The 26,993-nt window shown below is 46.3% G+C and overlaps 1 protein-coding gene across 1 annotated transcript in view; it reads right to left on the bottom strand.

Moving 5' to 3' along the window:
* Positions 1 to 26,993, bottom strand: part of SCN10A (sodium voltage-gated channel alpha subunit 10) — a 77,809-nt gene that overhangs the window by 7,579 nt on the left and 43,237 nt on the right. Inside the window, 11 exon segments of the mRNA XM_027097140.1 lie at positions 1,694 to 1,786; positions 2,039 to 2,191; positions 3,001 to 3,054; positions 3,779 to 4,063; positions 5,330 to 5,452; positions 9,434 to 9,607; positions 12,651 to 12,805; positions 13,813 to 13,936; positions 15,556 to 15,696; positions 17,022 to 17,468; positions 19,471 to 19,830. Of these exon segments, the coding sequence (XP_026952941.1) occupies positions 1,694 to 1,786; positions 2,039 to 2,191; positions 3,001 to 3,054; positions 3,779 to 4,063; positions 5,330 to 5,452; positions 9,434 to 9,607; positions 12,651 to 12,805; positions 13,813 to 13,936; positions 15,556 to 15,696; positions 17,022 to 17,468; positions 19,471 to 19,830 (2,109 nt within the window).

Genomic DNA, 26,993 nt, shown 5'->3' with positions numbered 1-26,993 from the left:
AGAGCCATGTTCCTCCACTAAAGCTATTATAGTGTGGATAGTTAGTTAGTTAGTAATATACACCCCCTCCCATTCAAAGGGATGGCTAATGTCAGGAACACAGCCGGGCTATGAGGTCTCACTTTGCTTATCCGCATGGAAGACCTCCTCCCGTGCCAACCTTGGAGGACCTTGGGGATGGCTTGATTAGGAGACATGATGATTTTGTTGTAGGTCTTCCTGCCCAACCACTGACTTCCACTCCTACTGCAGTGCCTGGAATTTCAGCATTAGGTTCCTACCTTTATATTAAGATAGTGTCCTTTCCAGGGTCCCTTTTGGAAATGCAGCTCACCCTGTCCCAAGGAAATTGTCTTCCTTGAGAGGAGGAAGCTATGGTGGCCTGTGGGATTGGCTGATGAGAGGGGAGAAGCTGAGATGTTATAGAGAGATGGAGCAAGTATGTAGGGAAGGGTACCCAAAACTGTCATGATTTTGCCAAGGGTTGACCCCAGCACAGAACACCTTGGTGTCTGTTCAAATGTGGATTCAACATCAGTCCAGCCACCAGAAAAGGTCAGCAGGGACCTAACTGCTTGCTTCTCATTAGGTCTTAGGATCCTTCTCCCGTAACCCCTGCTTGACTCTGATTGGCAGGGCTCAGCCTTTCACCTACATCTTCTAATTTTGAGCCTGTTCCTGCCCACTGGACATTGGAGGGATACTCCCTGAGCCTTAGGGACTCTCCCTCAGGCTAACTCAACCCCAGTTATCTTGATATTATGAGGTATTTGGAAGGACACCTCTGCCCCTACAGAGGTCTGAACATCTTATCACTCCCCATTGTAACACTTCTTATCAGAATGGAGAATAGTAATACATTTGTGACCACTGTTTCCAAGTAAAGCATGTGACAGGTCATAGCATTTTCTTTTCCTCCTGTAAATGTTTTTAAGACTTTGTGCTCATGAAGTTTTTAGTATCTTATGCAAACCCCATGCCTTGATTTAGAAATTATAATGTCTTGGCCAACAGAATGTATGTCTCCCTGATTCATTTAGGGAAAGGCCTGTACCTTTGCTTAAGGTCCTTATGTTTTGCCCTTGTGTGGGGAAGGGCTAATGGGACTGTGCCATGGATCTTTTTGAATAAAGGAATCACAGGGGAGTATGCCTCTAAGTTTTGGTCAGTCTTTAAACACTAGAGTAGGATAATTTTTGGTTCCTATTGTGTCACCTGACCATGACCATGACTGGGCCCAGGATCCCAGGGTGGTTGGGTTTGGCTATTTCCTCTCTGTCTTCCTGTAGGCATGGGGTAGAATGTGGGGTGAGGCTGGCAATCTGTTGCAACCTACATCAAAATGCATAACCACAAATGTTTCATCTCAGGGCTCTAACCACCCTTACTATCATTTAGCCTAATCTGTTCCTGATCTGGTGCTGGAAACTTAAGCCTGTTGGGCAACTCAAGTACTTCCCTAAACAGGCCTATCTGGAACACCTGCAGGAGTATGTTCACTCCAGAAGATCAGAGTTGCTTCTTGCAGACTTTTCTTCCTTGGGCCTGGGAAGTCTCATTACCTCATCCTCAAAATCAACCCAGATCTCCTCCTCCACAGAGAGCATTGGCCAGACGCCTACCAGCACAGGCATGGGCTGTCAGGTTGGATTTCCAGACACTTTCTGCTAGAGAGGCGAGCTCTGGGGCTCACCAGGGGCCGTGGGATGGGCTTCTGGGGCTTCTTGGAGCCCAATTTCTTCATGGCATTGTAGTACTTCTTCTGCTCCTCTGTCATAAAGATGTCCTGGCCCCCTAAGTGCAGAGAGATAGGATAACACACACCACTGTTATTGCCCCCAGATGGCAGCCTTCAGTCCTTTCTGGGCCCAGACCCCAGACAGGGGTGAAGCCTGCAATCAGGGGGCAAAGGTCGGTGTTGGTGCTAAAAGCCAAGTTGGGCTCCTGGTCAGGCATGGGGGCTGTGACTAGTGTTGCTTCAGTCACGAGGCCCGGGGATCGAAGGTAAGTCTAAGACTCATCACTACCACAGAAACACCTAAGCCCCACTTATCTTTTTTTTCTGTTGGTTGAAGTTGTCAATGATGACCCCAACGAAGAGATTGAGTGTGAAGAAGCTGCCAAAAATGATGAAGATGATGAAGTACAAGTACATGTACACGTTGTCCTCCCACTTGGGCTGCATGTTCACCTGTGAGCAGACAAGTGGGGGCATGGGGACGAGGGGGCATCTTAGCTTGTGTTTACCCCAAAGAACCCTGAGACAAGGACCTGGCTGCAGGTGGCTTATTTGCGAGGTGATCACAGGAAGCAGAAGTGAGAGAGGGGGAGGCAGGAACAGGATAAAGGCAGCACCACTACCATGGGCAACAGGCACTCCATGCTCTAAGGACTGTAGAACACACTTCAGAATTGTACCTCCAAGGGACAGGGAAGTGAGAGCTTTTATCTACAGACTCCCAGAGCTTATTTGTGAGGGTTGCCCCTGTAGACTCGAAGTCCTCTGCCCTTGGGGGAAGAGCTGCTGAGCCAGCTCTGAGGCACTGAAGAAAATCAAATCTCAGACAGAATAAGAAACAAAGGATGGGTTGAGGGGATATGGGGCAGGGCATCAGCGGTGTCTTGTGCCCCAGCAGGAAAGGGTTCTCCTTCCCCAACAGCACCCATCTCCTCCACCTGGCTGCCGTGACACTGTTCTAGCTAGCCACTGCCCTTGCCCCTGCCTCTGCCCAGGGAGCGCCCTCATGCACAGTCCTTTAGAGGTTATCTGATAATTTCCTCAATGGTGAACGGAGGAAGAACTTGAGAAGCTTAGGAGACTAGGTCAGCTTAAATATCCAACAGAAGGCCAGCTGGACACTGCTCCAGGGGGGGATAGTGCCAGACTGCTGGGTGATCGCCTTTTCCAGTACCAAGGCCACCTTCACCCCATTTCAAATGGACTAATGTGGGCGGGAGGCACAGAGCGGGAGGCGGTAGTCACCACGGGCTGAGACTCACTTCCCGGGAATCGACAGCTGCGTACATGATGTCCATCCAGCCTTTAAAGGTTGCCTGGAAACAAGGAACAGAGGCCACTCAGTGTCTGCCCATCCATCTACATCGGCCTCTGTTTTGATTCACTTATTTGTCTGTTTTTCTCATAGAGCATTGGCCCCCCTGGAGCCAGTTCTGACATGACTCTGATTTTAGTGCCTAGCACACCATAGCTACTCAGGGACTTGTTGTTGAACGAATGCATGAACAAAGGGTGGAGTGCAGGAAGCTGTGGGTAACTGCATGACAAATGTATAAGCAATTGCATTAACACTGAATGAACAAGTGGATGAAGGCAAAGGATGAATGAATGAATGGAAGCATGAATGTTATTGACTGTCATCATCACAAGCATTATCTATCATTACAATAGACTGGAACATAATTTATTACCCTCTAGGAGACGATCTGCAATAGAAGACTGTTCAGTCTGTGTGGCTATACCAGGTCTATTTTGTACAAGTAGTGAATTCTAAGTCATCACCTGATATAGCCCCATGGCAGGCCTATCCCTTTATTCTATTCTATTAGCCCAAATTGGTCTAATTGCACTACTGGGAGATCACACTCATTGGTAGGGCCCTCTAGCCTCATGGTGCAGTCTGTAGGAACAGGGAATAATCTCACTTCACACTGAGTGCTACCCCTTGCAAAGTCTCCACATAGCATCTTCTGGGAGACCCCAGGCCCTCCACTTTATCGAGCAGCCAAAGGAAGAGACACGGTTGATCTCAGGACTCACCACCTGCAGAAGTGCGAGGTAGCCCATTGCAACATTATCAAAGTTGACCTTCACATTGACCCAAAAGAAGCTTCCAGTGTGGTTTTGACGTTCACAGTCAGACATGTTATTCACAGTAGTCCAAGGCACAAGAAGAAAGCCTTCACTGGTCTTGTTGATGCATTTCTGAAACTTCCCTGCGAAGAGGTTCACACCCATGATGCTGAAGATGAGCCAGAAGATGAGGCAGACGAGGAGGACGTTCATGATGGAGGGGATGGCGCCCACCAGGGCATCTACCACCACCTGGGGGGAAAGGCAGAAAGATCTGGAACCCCACCGATGCCACACCCTTCTTGCCCGATCCCAGTTCTTTCTACCCTCACTCGGGCTGCTTCATGAGCCAGTGGAAGCAAGAGAAGTGGGTTAATTAGAGCCATAATTCAGACTCAGAAGACAGAGACACTGGGCAGTGAGGATGGGTTTATACATTCTCTCTAAAGTTCATTCAGGGCAGGTTTCAGTGTCTCTCCTTAGGATTGAGGAGATGGACACACTTACAAGCACATACATACTCATTTAGGGGTGCCAGTGTGTGTTTTGTACTTGCACATACAGACTTCTAGAACTTTGCTTTATTTTATAAACTATATGTTTATAAAATACAGTTTATAGTGTGCTTTGGTCAAGAATCAGTGAAAACTCAAATCCATATTCACAAACTTGTTTATTTGTAAATTAGCAACCTGGAGATAAAATAAAATAAACATCAAGGTACTTCAATCATAAGCTTCTAGCGTTTGTAAAGATACAAGTTAATTTTAAAAGTCCACTTTTGTTTTGAAGGTACGATGTCTTCTTTGAGGCAGTGGTGGAGGAAGAAAGCAAACCTTGCTTTCTGTACCAGAAGACTTTCATAATTATGTGGAAGGGGAGGGGAGAAAATGAGCAGTCCCTCATCCTCCATAAGACAAGGGCCAGACTTGTGAGCATTCCATCCTGAGGAAGACAGTGAGGGCGAGGTGGCGGCTGAAAGCCTTGGATGAGGAGAGGGATGGATGAAAGGAGAGAATCCATAGGACCCAATGACTGTGCTGGGTTGGAGAGAAGATGCATTCCAGTGGGTGGTGACTGAGCTGCTGAGCCGCTGATGTCACTGCATTTAAATGGAGTGTCAGAGGCAAGGCTCATTTGTCATGGAAAGATGAAGAGCTTGGGGTGTTCTGGAGATTTTGGCAATAAGGACAAAAGGCAGGGTGGGGAGATTGAGGTAAGAGATGCTTGTGACGCTGTGAAGCAGGATTGCCTCACTAAGAGCAGGAGAGAGTGAGGTCTGAGTCCCGGTAGATGTGATGTTTGAGGTGAGAAGGGAAGCGGGCTTACAGAGGGACTTGAAGGAGAACTAGGAGAGTTAGGATACTGCAGCACCACCAACGTAACAGCAGAAAGTGGGGACCCCTGAGCTGACCTGTGGGGGTAGGGCCTGGAGCTCAGGGTCAGCAGTATGGAGGGTGTAAAGGGGGAATGGGTACCAAGTGCTGCAGACCAGAGTAGTTAGGAGATAGGTCTTACCCGCATGCCTTCAAATCGAGACAGGGCCCGCAGTGGCCGCAGGGCACGGAGGGTCCGAAGGGCTTTGATGGATGCCATATCAGAATACTGCAGCACCTTCGCTATAAGGCTTGTCAGTGAGACCTGAGTGCAGGCAGAGAGCAAAAGCATCACCCTAGGGTTCCAGAAAGTTGACCCTGGTGGATGGAGACAGGAAATCCCTCCCACTCCCTACTCTGTCAGATCCATCATCCTGGCTCCCACCTTATTCTGAACTCCAACGAGAGGTATAGTGAGAGTCCAATCTCTTCTCTTTCATTAAAAATTTCATTCATCATTTATCTGAACTTTTGGCCAAGAAAATCTCAGTCTCCCACATCGCCACCTCCTTGTATGTAGGTGATCAAGCTCCCAGTGTAGTAAATCAGCCTTCCCTTTCCTCTCTAGAGGCACCAGCCAGTTCCCAACAGCCTTTAAAATTTGATTGACTTTCAGAGACTTGGAGAGATGCTGGCCCTTCATGGGGGTTATGCAGAAAGTCTATCTTGAGGAATATAAAGTGAGGCTCGATTGTACGTGCTGAGAAAAGTGGGGAAGAAAGAGTCCTGGGCTGGGTGGGGTCTAGTTCCCTCTCAACCCTGATATTTTTGTGACCTTGGGTCAGTGCCTTGTTAGTGCAGGTTGTACTTTCAACCTTTGTAAAATGAGGAATCAGACTAAGAGAACTCCGAGGCCCTCACAGCTCTGCAGTTTTCCAGGAAGAGTGACTGGCATGGGGCCAGGAGATTCAGCTTTGACAGATAGCTGAGATATAATGACTGAGTTGTGAGTCCCTGTTGGCTGGTCAGTTTTGCATTTTTTAAAGTGTTGGACCAAGGACTGCAAAGGCACAAACTTACATGGAAAAATGGTCACACCTTCCAGGAACTTTGAAGGTGCCAGGGAGATACCCTATGCATTGGCTTGAGCTTGCCAGAGACTGTGACCCAATCCTGGGAGACCCCCAACTGCACCACGACTGGTGGGCTGAATTCAGGCTCAGCTTATCTTGACAGCTAAGAAGGGATGTCAGAAAGGGAAGGGTTTACACTTGGGTGCTAGAGCCCCAAACGATGCCTGTTCTCTGAATGGTGGCTTATTCCACCAGGACAGAAAACTGGAATGGAAACAACCCCCTTTCTCCAACCAGGCAAGGCTCCAGACACCAGCAGGTGGCACCCAGCTGCCTGGCTAAGTGAGAGCAGGAGGTTTGGGGCCAGTTCCATGCTGGACCCTGTTCAGTCTTTTGCTCAGCCCCTGGGAAGGCTGCCTCATGTGCAAAATCTGCAGTTGGGGCAATTAGGAGCTGGGGCCTCTCCAGCAAAGCCCTCCCATCCAAGCCCAGCTCCATTCCCACTGCTCAAGCCACAAGCCTCCCAACTGGTCTCTAGGCTCCCGTATTGCATCCATCCCATCCATTCTCCTCTGCAAATTTGATTATGATCATGTTTCTCTCTTACTCCCAACCTTCACTGATGCTTTATCATCTCAGGATAAGCTCCAGACTCCTTAGCCTGTATTATATGGCCACAGCCTGCTTTTCCAGTCATATTTCACCCACGTATCCTACCCAAATCAAGTTGTTCCCTAAATGTACCTGTGTCTGTGCCTTTGCCCAGGGTCCTTCCTTAATTAAGATTGACCACCCCCAGTCCTTTTTGCACCTTGTTGCTCCTGCTCATTTTAAGCCTTATATCTAATGCCACCTCCTATATGAAGCCTGCCCAGCAACCCCACCCCCAGAGTGGAAGCAGGTTCATGTCTCTGTGTCCCTAAGACACTAACTATTTCCAGCAGTGCTCACCACATCCTCCCTCATCATATGTTTGTTTCTCTCTGTTGTCCCACCTGCTGGAAGAGTAAAGTATAAACTCCTGGAGATAGGGAATTTTTATTTCTTGGCTTCTATCCCCCCCAGAGCACTTCATAAAACAATCCTATATGCAGTAGTTATTGATATAAATAAGCATTTGATAAATTGAAAAAATAGAGAGAGGCATGTTGGGATGGATGGATGGAAGGAAGGAAAGAAAGAAGGAAGAAATCTTGATGGAAAGTTGAATGATGGTTGGATAGAAGAATGGACTAAATGATACAAAGATGGATATGAGAGTTGAAAGGAAGAATGGAAGAAAGAAAGCAAAGAAGAAAGATAAAATATAAAATCATGGATAGTGAATGAATGGGATGGATGAATTGGGGAAGGATGGATGGCTGGATAAATGATGGACGAATGAAAAGATAGAGAGATGGGTAGAGGAATGGAAGAGATTAGAGAATGATGGAAGGTTGACTGGATGGAAGAATGGGTGGGTGGATGGATGAATGGAAGAAAAAGAGGTGAGTGGACAGATGGGTGGAAGAAAGGAAGGATAGATTGATGAAGTAAAGGAAGAATAGAAAGATGGAAAATGTGTGAACAGAAGGAAAATTGGATGGAAGGTGCTTGAATGAGTGAATAGAAGGTTAGATGACTGGATAGTTCAATAGAAAGACAAGTCAAAAGATAGAAAGATAGAAGGGTTAAGGACAAATTGACAGAGGGATGGAAGGAAGGTTAGGATGAATAGATGGGCAGAAGGGAGGAGGGAAAGAAGAGTGAGAATAGTTGGATGGAAGGAGAGGACTGACAGGATAAACAGAAGAAGTAAACATGAATGGATGTTTGGAAGGAAGGAAAAAGGAAGGGTGAATGGTTGGATAGATGGAAGGAGGGATGGATGGTCAGAAGGAAGAATTAGTAGGCAGATGGATGGATGGATGAGTGGGTGACCACATCAGGGGATCAGGACTGAAACTAGTGAGACCTACTTAGGAGTGACTGCCCCTAACAAGAGTGGGTAGCTGGAATAAAATTTTCCTTTCATTTATGAATAATTATATGATATGCACAAAATTATCACCTGTGACTCAGATTGCAGGCCTCACAGCTAATTCCTGTGGTACAGTGGCCTGATGCTGCTAGCGCACTGGTATCAGGAAAGAAGAGAATTAGGTGCACAGACCTGCTGTGGAGGACCTGCCAACACAGGAGGCTGGACAGAATGTTCTGAACTGGACCCCATCCAGCTTCAGGAGGCAAGCACCAAATACAGACACATTTCCTAACACCTCTGATGTGCAGACCTTGGCACCAGTGGCTGTGGGAGTGTGGGAAGCAGAGGCAAACATAGCACGTGCCTCCCCCACCTGCAGGGACCCTCAGACGTGCAGCAGTGAACAAATAGCTCAGGCAGCCATCCTGAAATGCCAAGACTGCAAGGGCCTGGATAGATAGAGGACTGTATGGTTAAGAGGAAGAGGAGCTCTCTCCGGGCTTTGGGGGCTAGGAGAGCTCTTAGGAGATTTTCCTGAGGATGGTCTCCTCACACCTTTGAGGAATCTCAAGTTTAATGTGTGGGAGGCACTTGGTAAATCCCCTAATGCAGGGCTAGTGGCCACAGGTTCATCTGAACACATGAGCTCCAGCCCATCACCTCTCCAAAGGGACTCTTTGCCCCTTTTAGTGCCACTGGGGAGACACCAGTGGTTTAAGCTCAGTGGTTCTCAATCCTGTCTACACATTGGACATGTCCAGGGGCTTTTACAAAATACTGATGCATGGACTCCACCCAGGACCAGTAAGACCCCAATCTCTGGGAAGAGTAGTGTTTGTTCACTCTGTTCTTAAGAGCTTCCCAAGTGATTCTAAAGTGCAGCCAGGGCTGGGGATCATTGAGTCAGTGGGAGGGCAGGTTCTCTGTGCCAGGAAGTCCTCAGCATCCCTAGGTCTAGAAGCCCTGACAGTGGATGCAAGGTCATGTGCCATCTTGCTTTGGATGTAAAATACAGAGGTAGTAAGTGGTCTTTCTGGATGGAGACCTAGGAACTGAAGACTCACCTGAGTGTCGCTGTTGTGTTGGAATCATGTACTGCCTGGATCTTACCTGGATCACAGGTATGCAGGGTTATTCTCAGACCCCTTGCTAAGACTTCTCTTTGGAGTCACCCTTGAAGGCCAGGCCTCCAAGCTTCCTTTGCGTTAGTTGCAGCCATCAGCCAGGGGAAAGGACCCCAAAGCCCACAAGTGCCCACTGAGACACTCACGTTCACGATGAGGAAGTCCAGCCAGCACCAGGCATTGGTGAAGTAACTTTTAAAGCCATAGGCCACCCATTTGAGCAGCATCTCAAACACAAAGATAAACGTGAACACCCTGTCGGTGTACTCCAGCAAGGCCTTCACCGTGGGCTTCTGGTCAAGGTAAAAATCTTCAAAGGCCTGGAAGGAAAGGAGCAAAATGGTAGGCGGCCTAGACCCACAGCACTGGGGCCCAGGGACAGGGAAGGACCCAGTCAGCCCCTGAGAGAGCTTTGGTAACCAGTTTGCCTGCATCTTTTTTTTTTTCTCTGCTCTGGGAGGTAGGGTGGGGTAGTGGAGGAGGCCCTGTGAGATACAAATGAGGACTTCCTCGGAGCCAACAAGGACACACAGCCCTGCTTATACTTTGCAGGGGAACTGAACACAAGTGAGAAAGGAAACCTTCTCTAATTGGATTTTGGAAGTGAACCAAAGGGACTGCTAACAGTGACTTAGTTTAAAAATAAAAGCAACAAAGGATGTTCGTGAAAGTGAAAGTAAGACTCACCAGTGAACTCTGAAAAAGAATGCTGCATTTCATTGGTAATCAAGGAAATTCAAATGAAGAGAAGATGCCATTTTTCTTTTATCAGATTGACGAAGAGGAAAGGGCATGGGTGGGAGTGGATGGTGGGGGGGAACCCCGCAGTCAGTTTGGCTGTGGGGAATCAGCTACTCTCATATACAGCTGGCCGGAGTGAAAACTGGTTCAGTTTTTGGGACCCCAACTTGGTAATATGACTCAAAGCTTTTAGAAATCCAGCAATTCTGCCTTCAAGAATGTATCCTAAGGACACTAGATGTTGTTGGTGTCCCACCTAGATCCTGTTTAAGGAGCCAGTATGACCATCCCCAGCTGCTGTGAACGTTGGTTGCTAAAGGCTGGTGAATGCCCCTGTTGCCTGAGGACACGTCCCTGGGCTGAAGGGAAGTGCCTCCGCCTTAGGAGACTATATCACCCCTCTGGGGGCAGCCGCAGCCAGTGTCTGACCATCCCCTTGCCTCAAGGTGGGACTGTCCCGTGAGGCCCTTTATGCTTCAGAGTTCCTGTGGGATCAGGCTGAGGCTGGGCTTCATGGGAACCCATGTCTTTTCCCAGCTCCATTCCCTGTTCTGTCCTACTTCCTTCACATGCTCCAGCTCAAAGCACACCCTCCACAAACTGCACAAGAATTCCTACTTCTGGTTCTACTTCTAAAGCTAGACCTAAGACGGGAAACAAGCCAACGTTTCCAAAGGAGTGCGCATAGGATATTCAATGCTTATTAGGAGTGAGTTTGGGGGTTAGTTACATTGCAGCCATTTAATGAGGTAGGAGGACCATATTACTGAGAAAATTTACTGAGAAATTACAGAATGCAAAAATGTGGTTTCCGTTTTGTAATATTTATGTGTTACATGCATAAGAAAGATGGGAAGGAAATGCACCAAAATGTTTTCAAAGTGAGATTCTCTTTGAGTGATAGGAAAATGGGTGATATTTTTTCTTTGCATTTCCCCATAATTTCCAAGTATTTTTTTTCCCTTTACTTTGTCAGATAAAAACTCATGTTATTTCTTTTTTAAACGTACTCAAAGTAAAAGCATAAGGAAGACTAAATTTGGTGCCAGCCAGTTCAGTCCCTTGGGGAAGGAGATGGAGAGGGGAGGGAGAACACTGGGGTGGGGCCAGCAGCTGGTTAAGGATGTGAGCTCCCTGCCGGGAGGGGAGGGCAGGGGAGCAGCAGGGGTGTGTGGAGAAGGGGAGTAGAGGGCCAAGGGAAGGAGGTGCTGAAGAAAGCACTTAGTCCTCATCAAATGATTGAGGTTATCATTTGCAGGATAGAGGAAGGGCAGGTGTGGAGAATGCACTGCCCAACCTCCCTTTGCCCCGCAGTGTGGCCTCTGCACTCAGGACTGTGCTGAGACTGCTATTCTAGGGGGGCCGTCACCACCCTGTGCCAGGGCAGTGGGCACCATCAGACGCTGCCACCCCCCCTCCAAGATGGCAGCCCAGCCTGCTCTGTGAGACTCCTCTCCCTCAGCTTTGTGCCCTTGCTGGCCTAGCTTTCCTTCCACCTCTCAGATCAAACTTTCTCACCTACCTTTGCTCCTCCCTAAGGCTGAGACAACACCCTGAGCAGTTTGGGCTCCCTTCCTGGGAAATATGGCATTTAAGTGGGTGCCCAGATGGTCAGCAGATTGTTTTCAGGGAGTAAATGGCACACAGGGAGCAAAAGGCAAGTGGAAACACTGGAAACCGTGAATCAAGAGAGTGGGATGCTAGTCCTCCCTTTAACTAATGAGCTGGGAGCCTGGGCAGGTACCTCCGTGTCTTTAGGCTGTGACGTCCTCATCCATAAAATGTGGACAGCCAAGGATGAGTCCCTTCCTGTGTCTACGTCTACCTTGGTTCATTGGGAAAATTAGTTGAGACTGTGTAGTGAGCCTACGCCATGGTGCAGAGAGAACATCCTTCCTTGTCCTACAAAGCTCGACACCCAGCAAGGGGCTTAGGAAGTGTCTCTTAACTCAGAATCTAGAGGACTGTAAGGCCTTGTTATTCAAAGTGTGGCCTGTGGACCAGGGTCAGCATCACGTGGGAGCTTGTTGGAAATGCAAATTCTCAGGCCCCACCCCAGATCTACTGAATCAGAATGTGCATTTTAACAAGTTCCCCGGGTGATTAAATTTTGAGAAGTGCCGTTGTAATGATTTGCCATGCACTTTGAGTGAGTGACAGCAGTACTTGCAAGCGGCTTGTTAGGGCAGGGAAGGATGGTCCTTTTCGTACTGGGCCCTCAGAAAAGGGCAGTGTGTTGGGAGATCAGAAGGTGGAAAATCAGGGGCTTTGGGATCAAATGAAGGCAAAGTTAGGTTTTCCTACTGACAAGCTGGGTAATCTTGGACAAGTCCCATAAACCCTTTGAGTGTCAGTTTTCCCAACAATAAAGTGGGATGTATACACTCACTGCTTGAAATCCAAGCAGCCAGGTGTAACAGGCCATGACACGGGCCCCTCAAGCACCTACCATGCCCTCTGCTAAGAGGAGTCCTCGTGCTGGGCTGCAGCTCGCCTTCCAGCCACACGTTGGGGACTTTCAGCCCAGGAATCAGGGGAACCCACTGCTGCAGCTCCAGGGCCTTTGGTGGTGGAGACCCCACCTGGAGGGCTTTGTGGCATGGAACCCCTACCTCCGCTTACCAGCGCTCCACTGCTGAGCAGGATCATGAAGATGATAAAGCTCTCGAACCAGCTGTGCTCCACAATGACGTAGCAGGTCTTGCGCACCTGCCAGCCCATGGCCCATGGAAACTTGGAGCTGTTCACTTTGCAGCAGGGACAGTGGCGAATGCAGCCTGTGGGGAGAGGGGACTGATGGTGAGCGATGTCCCACTAGTAAAGGAGGCATTGTTTTGACTCCAGCCCTGAAGGGAAACCACTCTGCAGGGAAACCCACTTGCCGCTATTTTGGAAAAGAATTTTTTCCTGGAATATGAGAGAAGTGGGGTCACTTTCAGGTGGTCTCTCCATCGTGCCCTTCAGGTGTCCCTCTCCACCACTGGTCTTGCACACTCTCACCTCCTCCCAAGCATCTTCCTCCCTACAGATGATAGCATAGCCCTTATCCTTATCCCACCCTTTCTGGAGCTTTGACAAGACACGGGGCCTGAGCCTGGGGGTGTCTGAGGGGCTATGCCTTGAGCCTGTGCTGAACTGGGGGGTCTCCACATGGCTGGAATGGGGCCTGGGGGCAGCCCAGCTCAGGGTCACGTGAAAGTGGAAACTCAATTAAGTGGTTTCTTTGTTTAATTATTTAGGCCACACTTACTTTCATAGCATGAACTATATGTTTATTCACTATTGCACAGATATCTATTGAGAATATAACAGGCTTCACTGTTCTAAACATTGAGGAAAAAGAAGAGTAAGATGCAGGTTCTGCCTTTAAGGGTCACAGAGGAGATGCAGGGACACAGGTGCATCATGGCCCTCCTCTGGGTCCTTTTATGTCCCAAGTCAAGAGTTTATGGTGGTGGCTACCTTTTCCCTTTCAACCTCAAGAGGGCTGGTTTATAACTCAGTGAGGTGTTTTCGAGGGTGATGAGGAAGGCAGAGCATCTGTTTGCCATGTCTGATGTGGCATGAGATGCAGATCCCACCAGTCAGCTGCTGCGAGTCTGGCATCTGTGTTTGATGCTGGGCTCTCAAGCTTGGGAGTGAGGAGCAAGGGGCACTGCTTGCCTGTCTCCCCTAGACCCCAGGCCAGAACCCTGGACACAGAGGTGACCAGATGAGTACTTGTTGCGCTGGATTCTGGCCCTAATGAATGTCAAGTGGAGGAGGTCTGTGGCTGCCACTCTACCTTCTGTGAAGCAGTCATCTGGCTCATCGAGGTCATCCGCCAGCTCAGGGATCTTCCTCAGGATCTCCCCAAGATCCAGGCAGTCCACAGTGCTGCCTTCTGAGGAGCTCGTGTCGTCCACTCCCTGCAGGGCAGAAGCCCCGGCAGTGAACCCAGCTCTCTGAGGGGCCCAGTGAATCTGCACACTGTCACCACAGGTCCGACTGGCTCAGAGCTCCAAGATGCAGAGAGAGCCCCTCAGGGCTGGACCCACCACGGCGTCCCTTCTGTTTTGGTGCCTTGCCAGCTGAGCCCCAGAACAGTCATGCTCTCTGAAGAGCCCCAGAGGTTCAGCTGTGTGAGGCTTTAAACCTCCAGGCCCCTGATGGAGGGCTGGCGATGGCCCGAGACACAGTAATTACACCCATAAAGACTCTCAGCCTTCACTGGGCTTGAATATTTAATCATGGAGCAATGCTGCAGGGGCCCTGTTGCCCTCCTGGCAGCTTCAGCCCTATAATGTCTCCAGATGAATTCAATTAGGAGCTGAAGCTGCTCTCATATTAGTAAACCTGATCGCTTGACTAATGGACCCAAATGGTGGGGTGGGTCCCCATCTGTCACCCTCCCCACCCTCCCTGCCTGGCTAGGGTCATGGACAAAATCAAAACAAAAACAAAAACAATCCCCAGCGGTAGTGTACTGAAAACACCGAGTAGAGAAAACTAGCCAGGGGAGTCCTTAGAATGCTCAGCAGAAACATGTTCTCCACGTGTAGAAGATGGCAACCCTCACCCAACTGGAACCAAGAGGCTGATGTTCACCCAGAGCCCTCAAATCCCTTCTCATCCCACCCTCTTCTCTCACCCCGCTGGGTCAGCCTTGCCCAGAGGCACACAGCCAGTGGCTGGCACTCCTCAAGCTGATGGGCTTGATAACTTTGGGATGAATTATGTCTTCCTTATCTTTGCTTACCCGGTGCCTGTCACCATCGGCACTCAGTGGCTAGGTGTCAAGTTAACTTCTTGCATTTAATACTGTGCTATTACAGATGCTAAATCTTTAGAGATACCTCTTTCAATGTAGCTTGTTTTCTTTAAAGATTTGTAATGAAACCACCAAGTTTATTTTTACCTCTTATAAGATCTTCTTCCTGCTCAGTCTATGTAAGTCTGTCAGTACAGCACTCAGTACAGATAGCCTCTCCCCAGCACCAGTCTGCTTTTGGCCCGAGAAGACAGTGTGGACAACAGAAAGCGGGGGTGGGAGGTGGGAGATGGTCACAGGGAAGACTTCCTCACCCACAGCAACTCCGACTTTTATCTGCTGGCTCTGAAAGATACTTAACTTTCTCTGTGCACTGTCTTTTGTTTCCTTTTTTCTTGGCTGTCATTTTCTGGGCACTTATTCCATTTCAGGCAGGAGCTAAACATTTGACAAGCAGCATCTCACTGAAGCTTCAAAAGAATGCTACCAAGTAGCCATTACCACTTAGCTTCCCAGATGGAGACACGGAGGCTCAGAGAGGTTGAGGAACAGGTCCTCGGTCCCCCAGTCTATGGAACCTCATTCTTCCCGGTGAAATCATGCTGATTAGCCCACAGGTTTGGAAGGACTTTAAAAATTCCCAAGATGAGACATGAGCCTCCACAGTTGAGCGTAGTCTGGAATACCCCATGCCCAGCCCTATCCTCCAGTCCCCTCCATCCCACTGGTCATTGTCCGGCAGGCTGTTTAACCTCTCCAGGAAGCTCACATACCTACCTCTGTAGGGCCCTGAGCAGGAGCCTCGTCTTTCAACTTCTCACCTAGGTGTGGAGCCAGGTCCTCAGAGGACATTCCAGAACCTGAGCTCCTGGGTGGCAGGTGGTCCTCATATCTCCCGACTTGTTGCCGCTGCTCCTGCTAGTGAGAGAAAGCCCCAACTTGGGTACCTGTGCCCACCCTCAGCTAAGCAATTCTAACTTTGAAGAGTCATCTGCCAGAGCCAAGGACCTAACATATGCAACGAACATACATACATACAGCCAGATAGATCTGTGTGTAATATCTCGTGTCATTACTTACAAGTTGTGTGACACTAGGCAAGTTATTTAACCTCTCTTATTTTCATTTTTCCCATCTGAAAACTTGAGAAGGCAAGATCTACTTCATTTGGTTATTTTGATGACTAAATATGTTCATACTTGTGAAGCACTTCGCAAGCAGTGCTTGGCTCCATAGATGTTAGCCATGATCATTATCACTTGTCCAGGGGTCAGAGTGGTAGTGAACTTTGCCCTCTGGAGACCCCAAGAACCCCCAAAGTAATTGAAAATGACTCTGAGTGGAGACAGCATCACAGAGTTTATGTCCTTTACTCTGGGGATGGTGACGCCCTGCCCTCGGCTGTCACCCAGACAAAGGCATGTAAAATATGGCAGCTGATAACAGCAGCTGCTGGAACACAAGAGCAGTGACAGCTGCGAGGGACGGAGGCTAGGGAAGAGCTACAGACTCAAAGCACAGCTGTCTGAGGCCACTTAGTGGCCTGGCCAGCAGTGCTCTGTCCCCGGGTCCCACAGGGACCCCTGCCTTCCAACATTGTGGAGACGTGCATGCCCTGAGTCGTTGAGAAGAGGTTAACGAGGGTTGATTTATCAGCTTAAGGTAGAAAGGAACTATGCAAAGCATTTAAAAAAATATATATTACCCAAAAATATGCTTCAAATTCTTTGGTGCCAAAGGAACAAGTGTCATTTCCCTGTGACATCCCCTGTCGGGAAAAGCTGGATGAATGAGTCACATAATGATCAGGAGTTTTTAGGCTGCTGGCGAAGATGAGATGAGACTTGCTCTTGGACAACATCCTGTTCTTAGAGCAATCTTATTAGCACCTCCTGCACAGAGACTGGGTTGGGTGGAGCAAATGGGGCAGCTATATGAAAGACAATTTCAAGCAACTCCAAGTGGCCTGGGGCTCAAGCAATGCCCCTGCTCCCTGCTTGCCTGGTGAATTCTGACCCTTTCTTCCAGGCTCTGATTAAATGTCACCTCCTCCAGAAAGCTTGGCATGGCCTGTGCTTCCTTATGTGAAGGGGTCTCATGCCGGGCTTGCCTGGGGCTCTTCAAGGCTGTGCCAGCCCTGAGGTTGGAAAACCTCTTCATCAAAATTTCCCTACTGCCACTTGTCACTCCAGCCCTAAGTCCCCACCCTGCTTCCTGTGGCTGTCCCGTGGGAGAATTCTCACCTGCCCTTGGGGGATCACTTCCTGCTGGGTACTCTGAGCATCCTCCTCACCATCATCCTCCAAGTCATCGAGGTCAGACTCGCCCTCGGCAATGGGCACAGAGACCCATATGTTAGGATTGGTGATGAAGTCACTGTGGTCATCCCTGGGGCCTCCGGGAGCCAGGAGCCCTCCAGGGCTCCCCGCAGCCGTGTCAGCAGTAATGTGGTTCTCAGCTTTGGAGGTGGAGAGTGGGAGTTTCACCACCAGCTGGGGCTCTGCCTTGGGCCGGGGGAGCAAGAAGGGCCAGCTGAGGAAGCTGCAAAGGGCCTTCTTGATGCGCCGGCCTAACACCTGGATCCTCGCTAGGGCCACCTGCAGGTTGTTCACCTCCCCATCGTCCTCTGGGGCTGTGAGGTTGTCGGTGCTGAAGGAGTTCAGCAGCAGGGCAATGAACAGGTTAAGCACCTGGAGAGAAGGAAAGGAAGATCACTCAATCGATGATCTGACCCCCTCCGTGGCCCACCAGGTCAGCAGCTGGGTGGCAGGACAGGCACACTGGGGCCTCTCCCTGCCCACCCAAGATGCTTTCCTTCTTGGGGGAATAGACATTCTGACAGCAACTGAGAGGAGCCTCGGGGATGCCCCAAGCAACTTGCTTCACGTGGACAAGGCTTGGAAGTACATTCCCCACCATAGTACTTGGAAGTACTTGGAAGTACATCACCCCTGCTGAGCAAAGGGACATTCAGGGACAACAGAGAGGAGCAGGCATGGGCCTGCCCAGGACCACCCTCATCAGCCATACCGTGGTTTCTATTGCTCACTCTGGAATCCTGGGCACATCTCCTCTCTGCTTCCAACTATGTGTCCTTCGGGACCCCCTACCCGTCAGAGTGGTTGTGAAGAGGAAATGGCACAAGGATATAAAAGTGCTCGGAAAGGCAAACTTCCTGCCTCAGGGTCAGGGACCTCTGTGACACTGCAGGGATGGGGAACTCAGCCTGGAAGAAAGGAGTTTTGTCCAGCCCCCTACTCGGGAGAGCAGGCAGAAGGCACCTCTGGCTCAGGGACCCTGTTGTGAAAGACTTTGAAGAGTCTGGATTTGTTTTTTCATCCTCTTTCTTGGTTTAGCTTTCTCTTATCTGTAAAACTCTTATGGGAAAAGAATTCAAGTTGGTTGACTTCCAAGGCAATAAGAAAGGGGCTCCTGCAAGACATGGAAGCAACCCAAGTGCCCATCAATAGACGACCGGCTTAAGAAGATGTGGTCTATATATACAATGGAATATTACTCAGCCATAAAAAAGAATAAAATACTGCCATTTGCAACAACATGGATGGACCTAGAGAATATAATGCTTAGTGAAATAAGTCAGACAGAGAAAGAAAATTACTATATGATATCACCTATGTGTGGAATCTAAAAAATAATACAAATGAATTTATATATAAAACAGAAACAGACTCACAGACATAGAAAACAAACTTATGGTTACCAAAGGGGAAAGGTAGGGGAGAGGGATAAATTAGGAGTATGAGATTAACAGATACAAACTACTATACATAAAATAGATAAGCAACAAAGATTTACAGTATAGCACATGGAATTATACTCAACATCTTGTAATCATCTATAATGGAAAAAAACCAAATCGCTATTCTGTACATCTGAAACTAACAATATGGTAAATCAACTATACTTCAATTAAAAAAAAAAAAGGGGGTTCCTAAAAATAACACCCTCCCCTCACCCTGGTCAAGGCTGGGAGAGCAAAGGCACCCAGAACTTGAGGGAGTGGAGACAACTGAGGACAAGGAGCCAGACTGGGCCAGAGAAGGGGTGCTGGGGCCAATTGGGAGAAAGGCCTCCAGAGGGGCTCCCCGCAAACCTGAGAGTGGATTTTGTTATTGTCATGGCATTGGATGTTGTCCAGGATCCAGCTCCTCTCCTTCCTCTTCTCCCATTGTGCCTCCCCTCCTGCTCCTAGCTAGAACCTACGTAACTCTACTCCCCCTCACCCCCAACAGAAATACCTTCTGAGAACCCCAGAATGGGGAAGGGAAATTTTCCTTCAACAACTAACAGCTACCATTTATTGACTTCCTGCCTTGGTCCAGAAACTGCACTAGGCAATTTGTGTATGTTGTTCCTGTAATTTAATTCTCCCAGTAAGCCCATAAGTAAGCACTATTTTCTTGATTTTAAGGAAATTAAAGCTTGGGAGATTGTCTCTTGTGCTGGGTCACCCAACTTTACTAGAGGTGGAGCTGGGATTCTACATCAGGTCTTTCCTGCTCTGTCATATGGGCTTATTCCAGCTGCTTCCCAACAGATATTTATGTGTCCTGTACAACTTGGAAAAGTGTGAAGACTTTTCAGTCAGGGAGGTACAATGTGGGCAAGACATGTGCAATGTCAAACTTTCTAGGATAATATGGAAGTCTCCTGCATTGCCCATGCACTCACCACCAGGTTGCCCAGCACCATAACCGTCAAGAAAAGGATGAGGCAGATGGACTTCTGGCCGACTTCCATGCAGGCCCACATGTTCTCAATCCACTCTCCACAGAGGATCCGGAAGACGATGAGGAAGGAGTGGAAGAAGTCGTGCATGTGCCAGCGTGGCCATTCTTCGTTAGGTGCTGAGATTTTGCGCCGGTTGTCACGGTAGTTGTCCCCGAGGAGCTGCTTGCCAACCAGAGCAAAGACGAAGACAATGATGGCCAGGATGATGGTGAGGTTCCCCAGAGCCCCCACCGAGTTGCCGATGATCTTGATGAGCGTGTTTAAGGTCGGCCATGACTTGGCCAGCTTGAAGACCCGCAGCTGCAGAGAAACAGAGACCGTGTCAGGTCCTGGTGGCTGCTTCCATCACCTTTCATCTCAAGTCTTGGCCAGAAACAAAAAAAGCACAAGGTAGCTCATTCCATCAATGTGGGTTGATCCCGGGAAGCTGCTTTCAAAGACCTTTCTTCATATGTCACCAGTTACTCAAAAATATGACCAACTCTATATGGTCCCTATGTACTACTAATGTGCTCCACTGACTGTGGCAAAGTCAGGGGTCTCATATTGGGGTGTTGGTCGTGTGACGTGTACTCTGTTCTATAGCCACAAGCCTCCTGAATGTAGATCTATTCTATGGGGTGGAGTGGGGTATGATGGAGCTCATAAATGTGTGAGAAGAGCCCACCTTTGACCTGAAGAGAGGCTAGCTTCCTGCAGGTAGGGCACAACCCACTGCATTTGAGAGGTATTGGCTACCCATCATCTTGGGGCATTTCTCATCCTGAGGCCTTGGACAACATCTTTTACCCCCACCATCTCTGAAATGGCAAGTATCTGTGATTTCATGAACCTGGGATTCATATGTTTATTTAATTGACCAACCAATCTACCTACTTTGTTGGACACCAGCCATGCACATACATAGCACTGTACTAGCCTGTGAGGTATATGGAGAGAAGTCTGTGGACTCCTGTCCTCATGGAACTAATGGTTTAGTTGCAGAGATAAGGCAAAGACCCAGAAAGTCTTCACTGTAAACCCAAATGTGCTAAGTCCCACAGGAGAACAAAAGCACCATGCATAAAGATGCCTAAACATTTAAAAAATACATTTGTGTGGTTCTCTAATTTGTTAGAAAGAAATATGTGAGCTCAGCTGTCATGGGGTATTTATGGAGCCCTTACTAAGAGCCAGGCACTGGCCAAGGAGCTGGGATGCTGTGCTGGACACAGTAGCAGCAGTTTTATCACCCAACACAGCAATAAGTCCCAAGGTTTAATCCTCTTATGCAGGAAGCTCCATACATATTTTTCTTTGTGATGGAGGCGGTCTGTGTTCACCTTAGATCTAATCTGGAACTTACTTTAATGAGGATGCTTTACTTTTGGAATAGAATGCAAGGTAAGTCTAACATCTGCCTTCTACTGAGGAGGTCACCACTTGGTGATGAAATGGGCCTCGAACTTGTGAAGAATATCAGAAGATGGAGTAATATGATAGACTATCTTGGGTCCCCCTTGGGTTCCCCTTTCCATCAAAAGTTACTAAAAATGCTAGATAATAAAATCTTAAGTGCATTAATGATCTGTCAATAAAGTAAGTAATTCTTTAGCCAAAAATTAAATAACTACGGGAATTCAGAGATATAAACAGATTGCTGAAGTCAGCTTTTCTCTGAAGACATTTGCAAAACTGATGAATCTGAGCATAAGTTTTAATGGTCTCATGAGGCACAGCAATCAGGAAACACATCCCAGGGCTGCCTAAGGTAGACAGTATAACAGGAATTTCTCCCACCATTAAGGCGAGATCCCATAAGAAATATCTCTCAAGACAAGGGCATGGGACTTCCCTGGTGGCGCAGTGGTTAAGACTCTGTGCTCCCAATGCAGGGGCCCGGGTTCGATCCCTGGTCAGGGAACCAAATCCCACATGCATGCCACAACTAAGAGTTCTCATGCTACAACCAAGGAGACAGCGAGCTACAACTAAGGAGCCCTCCTGCCGCAACTAAGACCCGGCACAACCAAATTAAAAAGAAAAAAAAAGATAAGGGCAAATTGAACGGCAAATTTTAGATAAAACTGAGAGAGGTTACTGCCAGAAGGCACTCACTGAAAGAAATTCTAAATGATGCACTTCAGGCGGAAAGAAAGTGATCCCAGAAGGAACGTATTATGTGCAAGAATGGATAAACAGCAAGGAAGCGCTAAGTATGAGAGTGAATCTAAACAAACATTGAATGGACACAACAGTAAAGTTTCACGGGGTAGGGCAGAGACTGGCTATATGGTCACCATTCACTTTTACTCCTCTCAGACACAAAGGAAGACTGTTTTCCCACTTTACTTGCAAATAGTTGAGGTCATATTATTGGGTTCTGGCTGATGGAATGGAGATGGAGACAGAAGTAATGTACACTACTTTCAGGCAGAGCCATAAAACATCATGCACTTTCTCTTCCCCTCCTATGGCCACCATGGAGGCCACCCATTGAAGATGGTGGTGACATCACACCATCCTGAGTCATTGAGTCACTACTTGGCGCAGACAAACCAGGAGAGTTTCCCAACCAGCACTGAATATGCTGTAAACATAAACCTCTATTATGTTAACTCACAGATTTAGAGATTGTCATTACAACTAGTTGTACTTCTCTTGAGTAATGTAGAAATTGGTACTTTGCAGAGAGCCATTTCAACACATTGGATATGTGGCACTGGCTTAGTGATCACATGGTGTACAACAAGGAAACTGATAGAAGAATCCTTGGAAAGTGTTGATCTGTGTTGCAGGGGCAAAACGATGGTCTGCAATAATTCTGGGGCAGATCATGAACCAGTAGCACTAGGCAAAGGGTCTGTAAAACAGAACCTTAGTATCATGTGTCAGTTGTAGTTGGTTACGTTTGTCAAGACATTACAAGAAAGAGATGAGTTCAGGGAATATTTGGTTGATTGATAAGAAATAAAAGGAAATAGAATCCAGAAGTTTAATGTATAACTGAGTCACTTTGCTGTACAGCAGAAATTAACACAACATTGCAAATCAACTATACTTAAATAAAATAAAATAATCCAGAAGTTTAGAGTCTTGAAGGTTTAGGGAAGTACATTGCTTTAGATCTCAAAGAGTGAGCAATGGGATTAAGTCTTTATGAGTTCAAGACCAGTTAAATTTTTCAATGAAATGAAGCACATCTTAGCAAAGATGCTATTAATGGCGTAGCCACCATTTGAGGCAGAGAGAGGCAGGAGGACAAGAGAGCAAAGAAACAAAGCAGAACTGAGAACATTGTCATAGAAAGCACTCTGGATGTATAACACACACAGAGGTCTGAAACCATCTAAGTTTTGAAGGAATTGTATTGCAAAAGAAACCATGAGCCCTGACTAAAAAAGCCTTTGACTGTGTAAACTTTGCCATCTTTCCACAAGCAGGAGGCAAGCTTTGAAGGTTGTACAGGCCTTCAGATATGGCACAGTCACTTCTAGAAGGAGTCCCACCTAGAGCTGACTGGCTTGCATCAGACTATGACATGAGTGAGGAATAAACCTTTATTGGGCTAAGCTACTGAATTTTCAGAAGTGTTTGTACAAATCTGGAATTATTTATCATCAATTAAGTCATATAGCTTTTAAAAACAAGATAAAATTAAAATAATTAACACGATAGTAAGTTGGGAAGGGGTAACTGGAATAAAAAGTTGTCCTGAAAAGTAAAGATTTTAGCTAACTTTTGACTTTAAGTTAACAATACATGCTGTCATTTCTAAGGTAACCACTCAAAGAATAGAAACAGAGTATTTAGTTTCCAAACCAATAAAGGAGGAAAATGGAACAAGGAAAAACAAACAGTCCAAAATAAATCAAGAAGAGAGAGAACAAAAATGCTACAACAGAGGAAACAAATAGAAAACCGAGAATATAATGATAGACACACATCCAAATATATCAGTATTCACAATAAAATAAGTAGACTAAATGCTTTGGTTAGAAGACAAAGAGTGGATTGAATAAGAATCCAAAATCTGACTGCATACTATTTACAGTAGACACATAACAACCTTAAAGATATGCAAAGGCTGGAAGTAAAAGGATAGATAGAGATATATCAGGCAAATTCCAAACTAAAAGAAAACAAAGTTGTTTAATTACTACAGGCAAAAGAGACTTTTAAGGCAAAAAGCATTTCTAGGGATAAACAAGGTCAATTCTCACTGATAAAAGTTTCACTCCACTGGGAAGATATAATAACTTAAAATATGTATGCATTTAATAACATAGCCTCCAGATAGAACCGTAAGGAGAAACATCATGCCATAATCATAGTGAAAGATATTTTTATACACTACCATCTCAGTAATTGCTAAAACAAGCAGGCAAAAATAAGCAGGGATATAGAATATCTGGACTACACAATGAACTTTCTCTACCCAATGGATATATATGCAGAGTATTGCACCATACAACTGCAGAAGACGCATTCTTTTCAAGTGCATAAGGAACATTTTCACTATACTGAGCCAAAATGAGATTATCAATAAATTTCAAAGCATTAAAATCATACAGTGTATGTTTTCTGAGTATAATACAATTAAGCTAGAACTCAATGGCATAAAGATAACTAGAAATACCACATACATTTCAAAATTAAGAACCATGCTTCTAATTAACCTTTGAGTCAAAGAATAAATCAAATTTGAAATTAGGAAATATTTAGAACCAAACAATAAGGAAAATTCTGGGGCTTCCCTGATGGCACAGTGGTTTAGAATCCGCCTGCCAATGCAGGGGACACGGGCTCGAGCCCTGGTCCGGAAGGATCCCACATGCTGTGAAGCAACTAAGCCTGTGCGCTGCAGCTACTGAGCCTGCGCTCTAGAGCCCACGAGCCACAACTACTGAAGCCTGCACGCCTAGAGCCTGTGCTCCGCAACAAGAGAAGCCACCGCAATAAGAAGCCCGCACACCACGACGAAGAGTAGCCCCCACTCGCCGCAGCTAATGGAAACCTGCGCGTAGCAACAAAGACCCAATTCAGCCAAAAATAAATAAATAAATTTTAAAAATAAATAAATAAAATAAGGAAAAATCTACATATTAAAGCAGTTCTTAGAAGGAAATTGAAGTCTTCAATGAATATATTGGAAAAGGAAATAGGCTGAAAATTCCAACCTAAGAAGTTAGTAAAGAATAAAATATGTGGAATGTAAGCTGCAGTTAAGATAAGATGCAGGATTAACTGAAATAGAAAACACCAATGAAGTAGAGAGGATCGACAAGCTAATAGATGGTTCTTTGAAAAGACATTAAATTGACGATCTTTGGCGAGACTAATAAAAATAGATAAAAGAAAGCACAAATGACTATTTTTAAAGAAAGAAAAGGATAACATAAGTACATGTGATATGGAGCATTAAAATGTAACAGCATAGCATATACAACTTAGTGTCAATAAAATTAAAAATTTAGATAAGAAGGAAATTTTTTTAGAAAAATAATAACTTACCAAAACCAATTCGAGAAATTGAAAATCTGAGTAGTTTCACAGCCATTAAGAAAATTAAATCAGTAATGAAAAATCTTGACTTGCAGATGGCTTAATTAGTGAATTCTACCAAACTTACAAGAAACAATAATTCCAGTCTTACCCAAAGATTGGGTGTAGAAGAAGAGGAATGTTCCTCACTTCTTTTTACGGAGATTAGCATAACCTTGATGCCTAGATACTAAAACCTAGCAAGGACAATGCAAGTAAGGAAAATTACAGGCCAAATATTACTGATCAATACGGAGGCAAAATTTTTTTTTAATTATTAGCAAACTGAATCTTCCAATGTATAAAAAGTGTATCACGATCAAGTTGGGTTTATCCCAGGAATGCAAAGTTTATTTAACATTAGAAAATCAATTAGTATAATTCACTGCTTTAACAGATTAGAGAAAATCATGTGATTACCTTAATCATGCAGAACAATTGTCTGATAAAATTAAACATCCGTTCATGATTAATATTCTTAACAGAAGAGAACTTCCGGGCTTCCCTGGTGGTGCAGTGGTTGAGAGTCCGCCTGCCGATGCAGAGGACGTGGGTTCGTGCCCCAGTCCGGGAGGATCCCACATGCCGTGGAACGGCTGGGCCCGTGAGCCATGGCCGCTGAGCCTGCGCGTCCGGAGCCTGTGCTCCGCAACGGGAGAGGCCACAACAGTGAGAGGCCCGCGTACCGCAAAAAAACAAAAACAAAAACAAACAAACAAAAAAGAGAACTTCCTAAACTGATAAAGGAGTTTTTAAAAAAATCTTCTTAAAAAACCTGCCACAAATATCAGACTTGCTGAAATACTGAAAGCATTTTCTCTGAGATCAGGAAAACAGCAAAAATGTGTGCTATTAACACATCTTTTCTACAGTGTACTGGATGTCCTAACCAGCACAGAAATGTAATAAAAAGAACCAAATTGTATAAGGATTAGAAAAGAAGAAACAAAACTCATCATTTGCATATGATATGATTCTGTTAACAAATTTAAAAGATTGCATAGATAAGTCATGAGAATTAATAACAGAGCTATCTGGATCCAAAAATATTAAATAGCAAAGTGCTAGCAAAAAAACAAAACAAACAAACAAAAACAACCCAAACCCCAGAAAAGAACATTTAAAAAGAGGTTTCATTTGAAATAGCGTAATGAACTAGGGAATATCTAGGAATAAATCTAGCAAAAGATATGCAGGAAGTCCCTTATGGAGAAATTATAAAACTATTGAAAGACTGAAATAAATAGATTGTGTGCCATTTTTGTGGATCAGAAGACTACATAACGTAAAGGTTATATTTCTTCCCAAACTGATCTATAAATTACTGCAGTCCTAATAGAAAAAAAACCCCAAACCCAACAATTTTGTGTGTAGGTGGGTATGTAACTTGGCAAATTGATTCTAAAATGAAGTGCAGGGGCCACGATATTCTTGAAGAAATAAAACAAGGTGGGTGACTTGCCTTACAGACACAGACATCAGGGGGACATCTCTTTTGTTAAGAATAAGGGAACGCATCCTGCAGAAGGCATCCTGGAGCTGAGTTGGGAGAAGAGCCAGGACGGGAGGCTAGTAGGAGGCAGTTTTTGAGGTGGGTGAGACATTGGGGCTGTGATTTGGGGACCAAGGGAATCAGAGGATGATCAGAGCTGGGACTCTGGAGTCAGGCAGCCTGGCTTTGAAATGCAGGTCTGAGGCTCACTCAGCAGCAGGGAGACTTTGGGCCATCATTTAACCACTCTGTCTCAGTTTCCCTCATCTATCTGTGGTGATAGTAAAAGCAACTCTCTCAGGGTGATGTAAGCATAAAATGAGATGTGTTATGTCAAGGGTTTAGCTCTGTGCTTCATGCATTGTCAGAACTCAAGAAAGAGTAGTTGCTATGATTATCATTTACTGTTATTTGGTAAGAGAACAAGAGGGTGCTAGGAAGTCTCCTT

This window comes from Aethalodelphis obliquidens, unplaced genomic scaffold, assembly GCF_003676395.1.
Source record: "Aethalodelphis obliquidens isolate GAN/ISIS:26980383/991018 unplaced genomic scaffold, ASM367639v1 scaffold112, whole genome shotgun sequence".
Classification (NCBI taxonomy): domain Eukaryota; kingdom Metazoa; phylum Chordata; class Mammalia; order Artiodactyla; family Delphinidae; genus Aethalodelphis; species Aethalodelphis obliquidens.
This window is presented reverse-complemented; position numbering and strand designations above follow the sequence as displayed.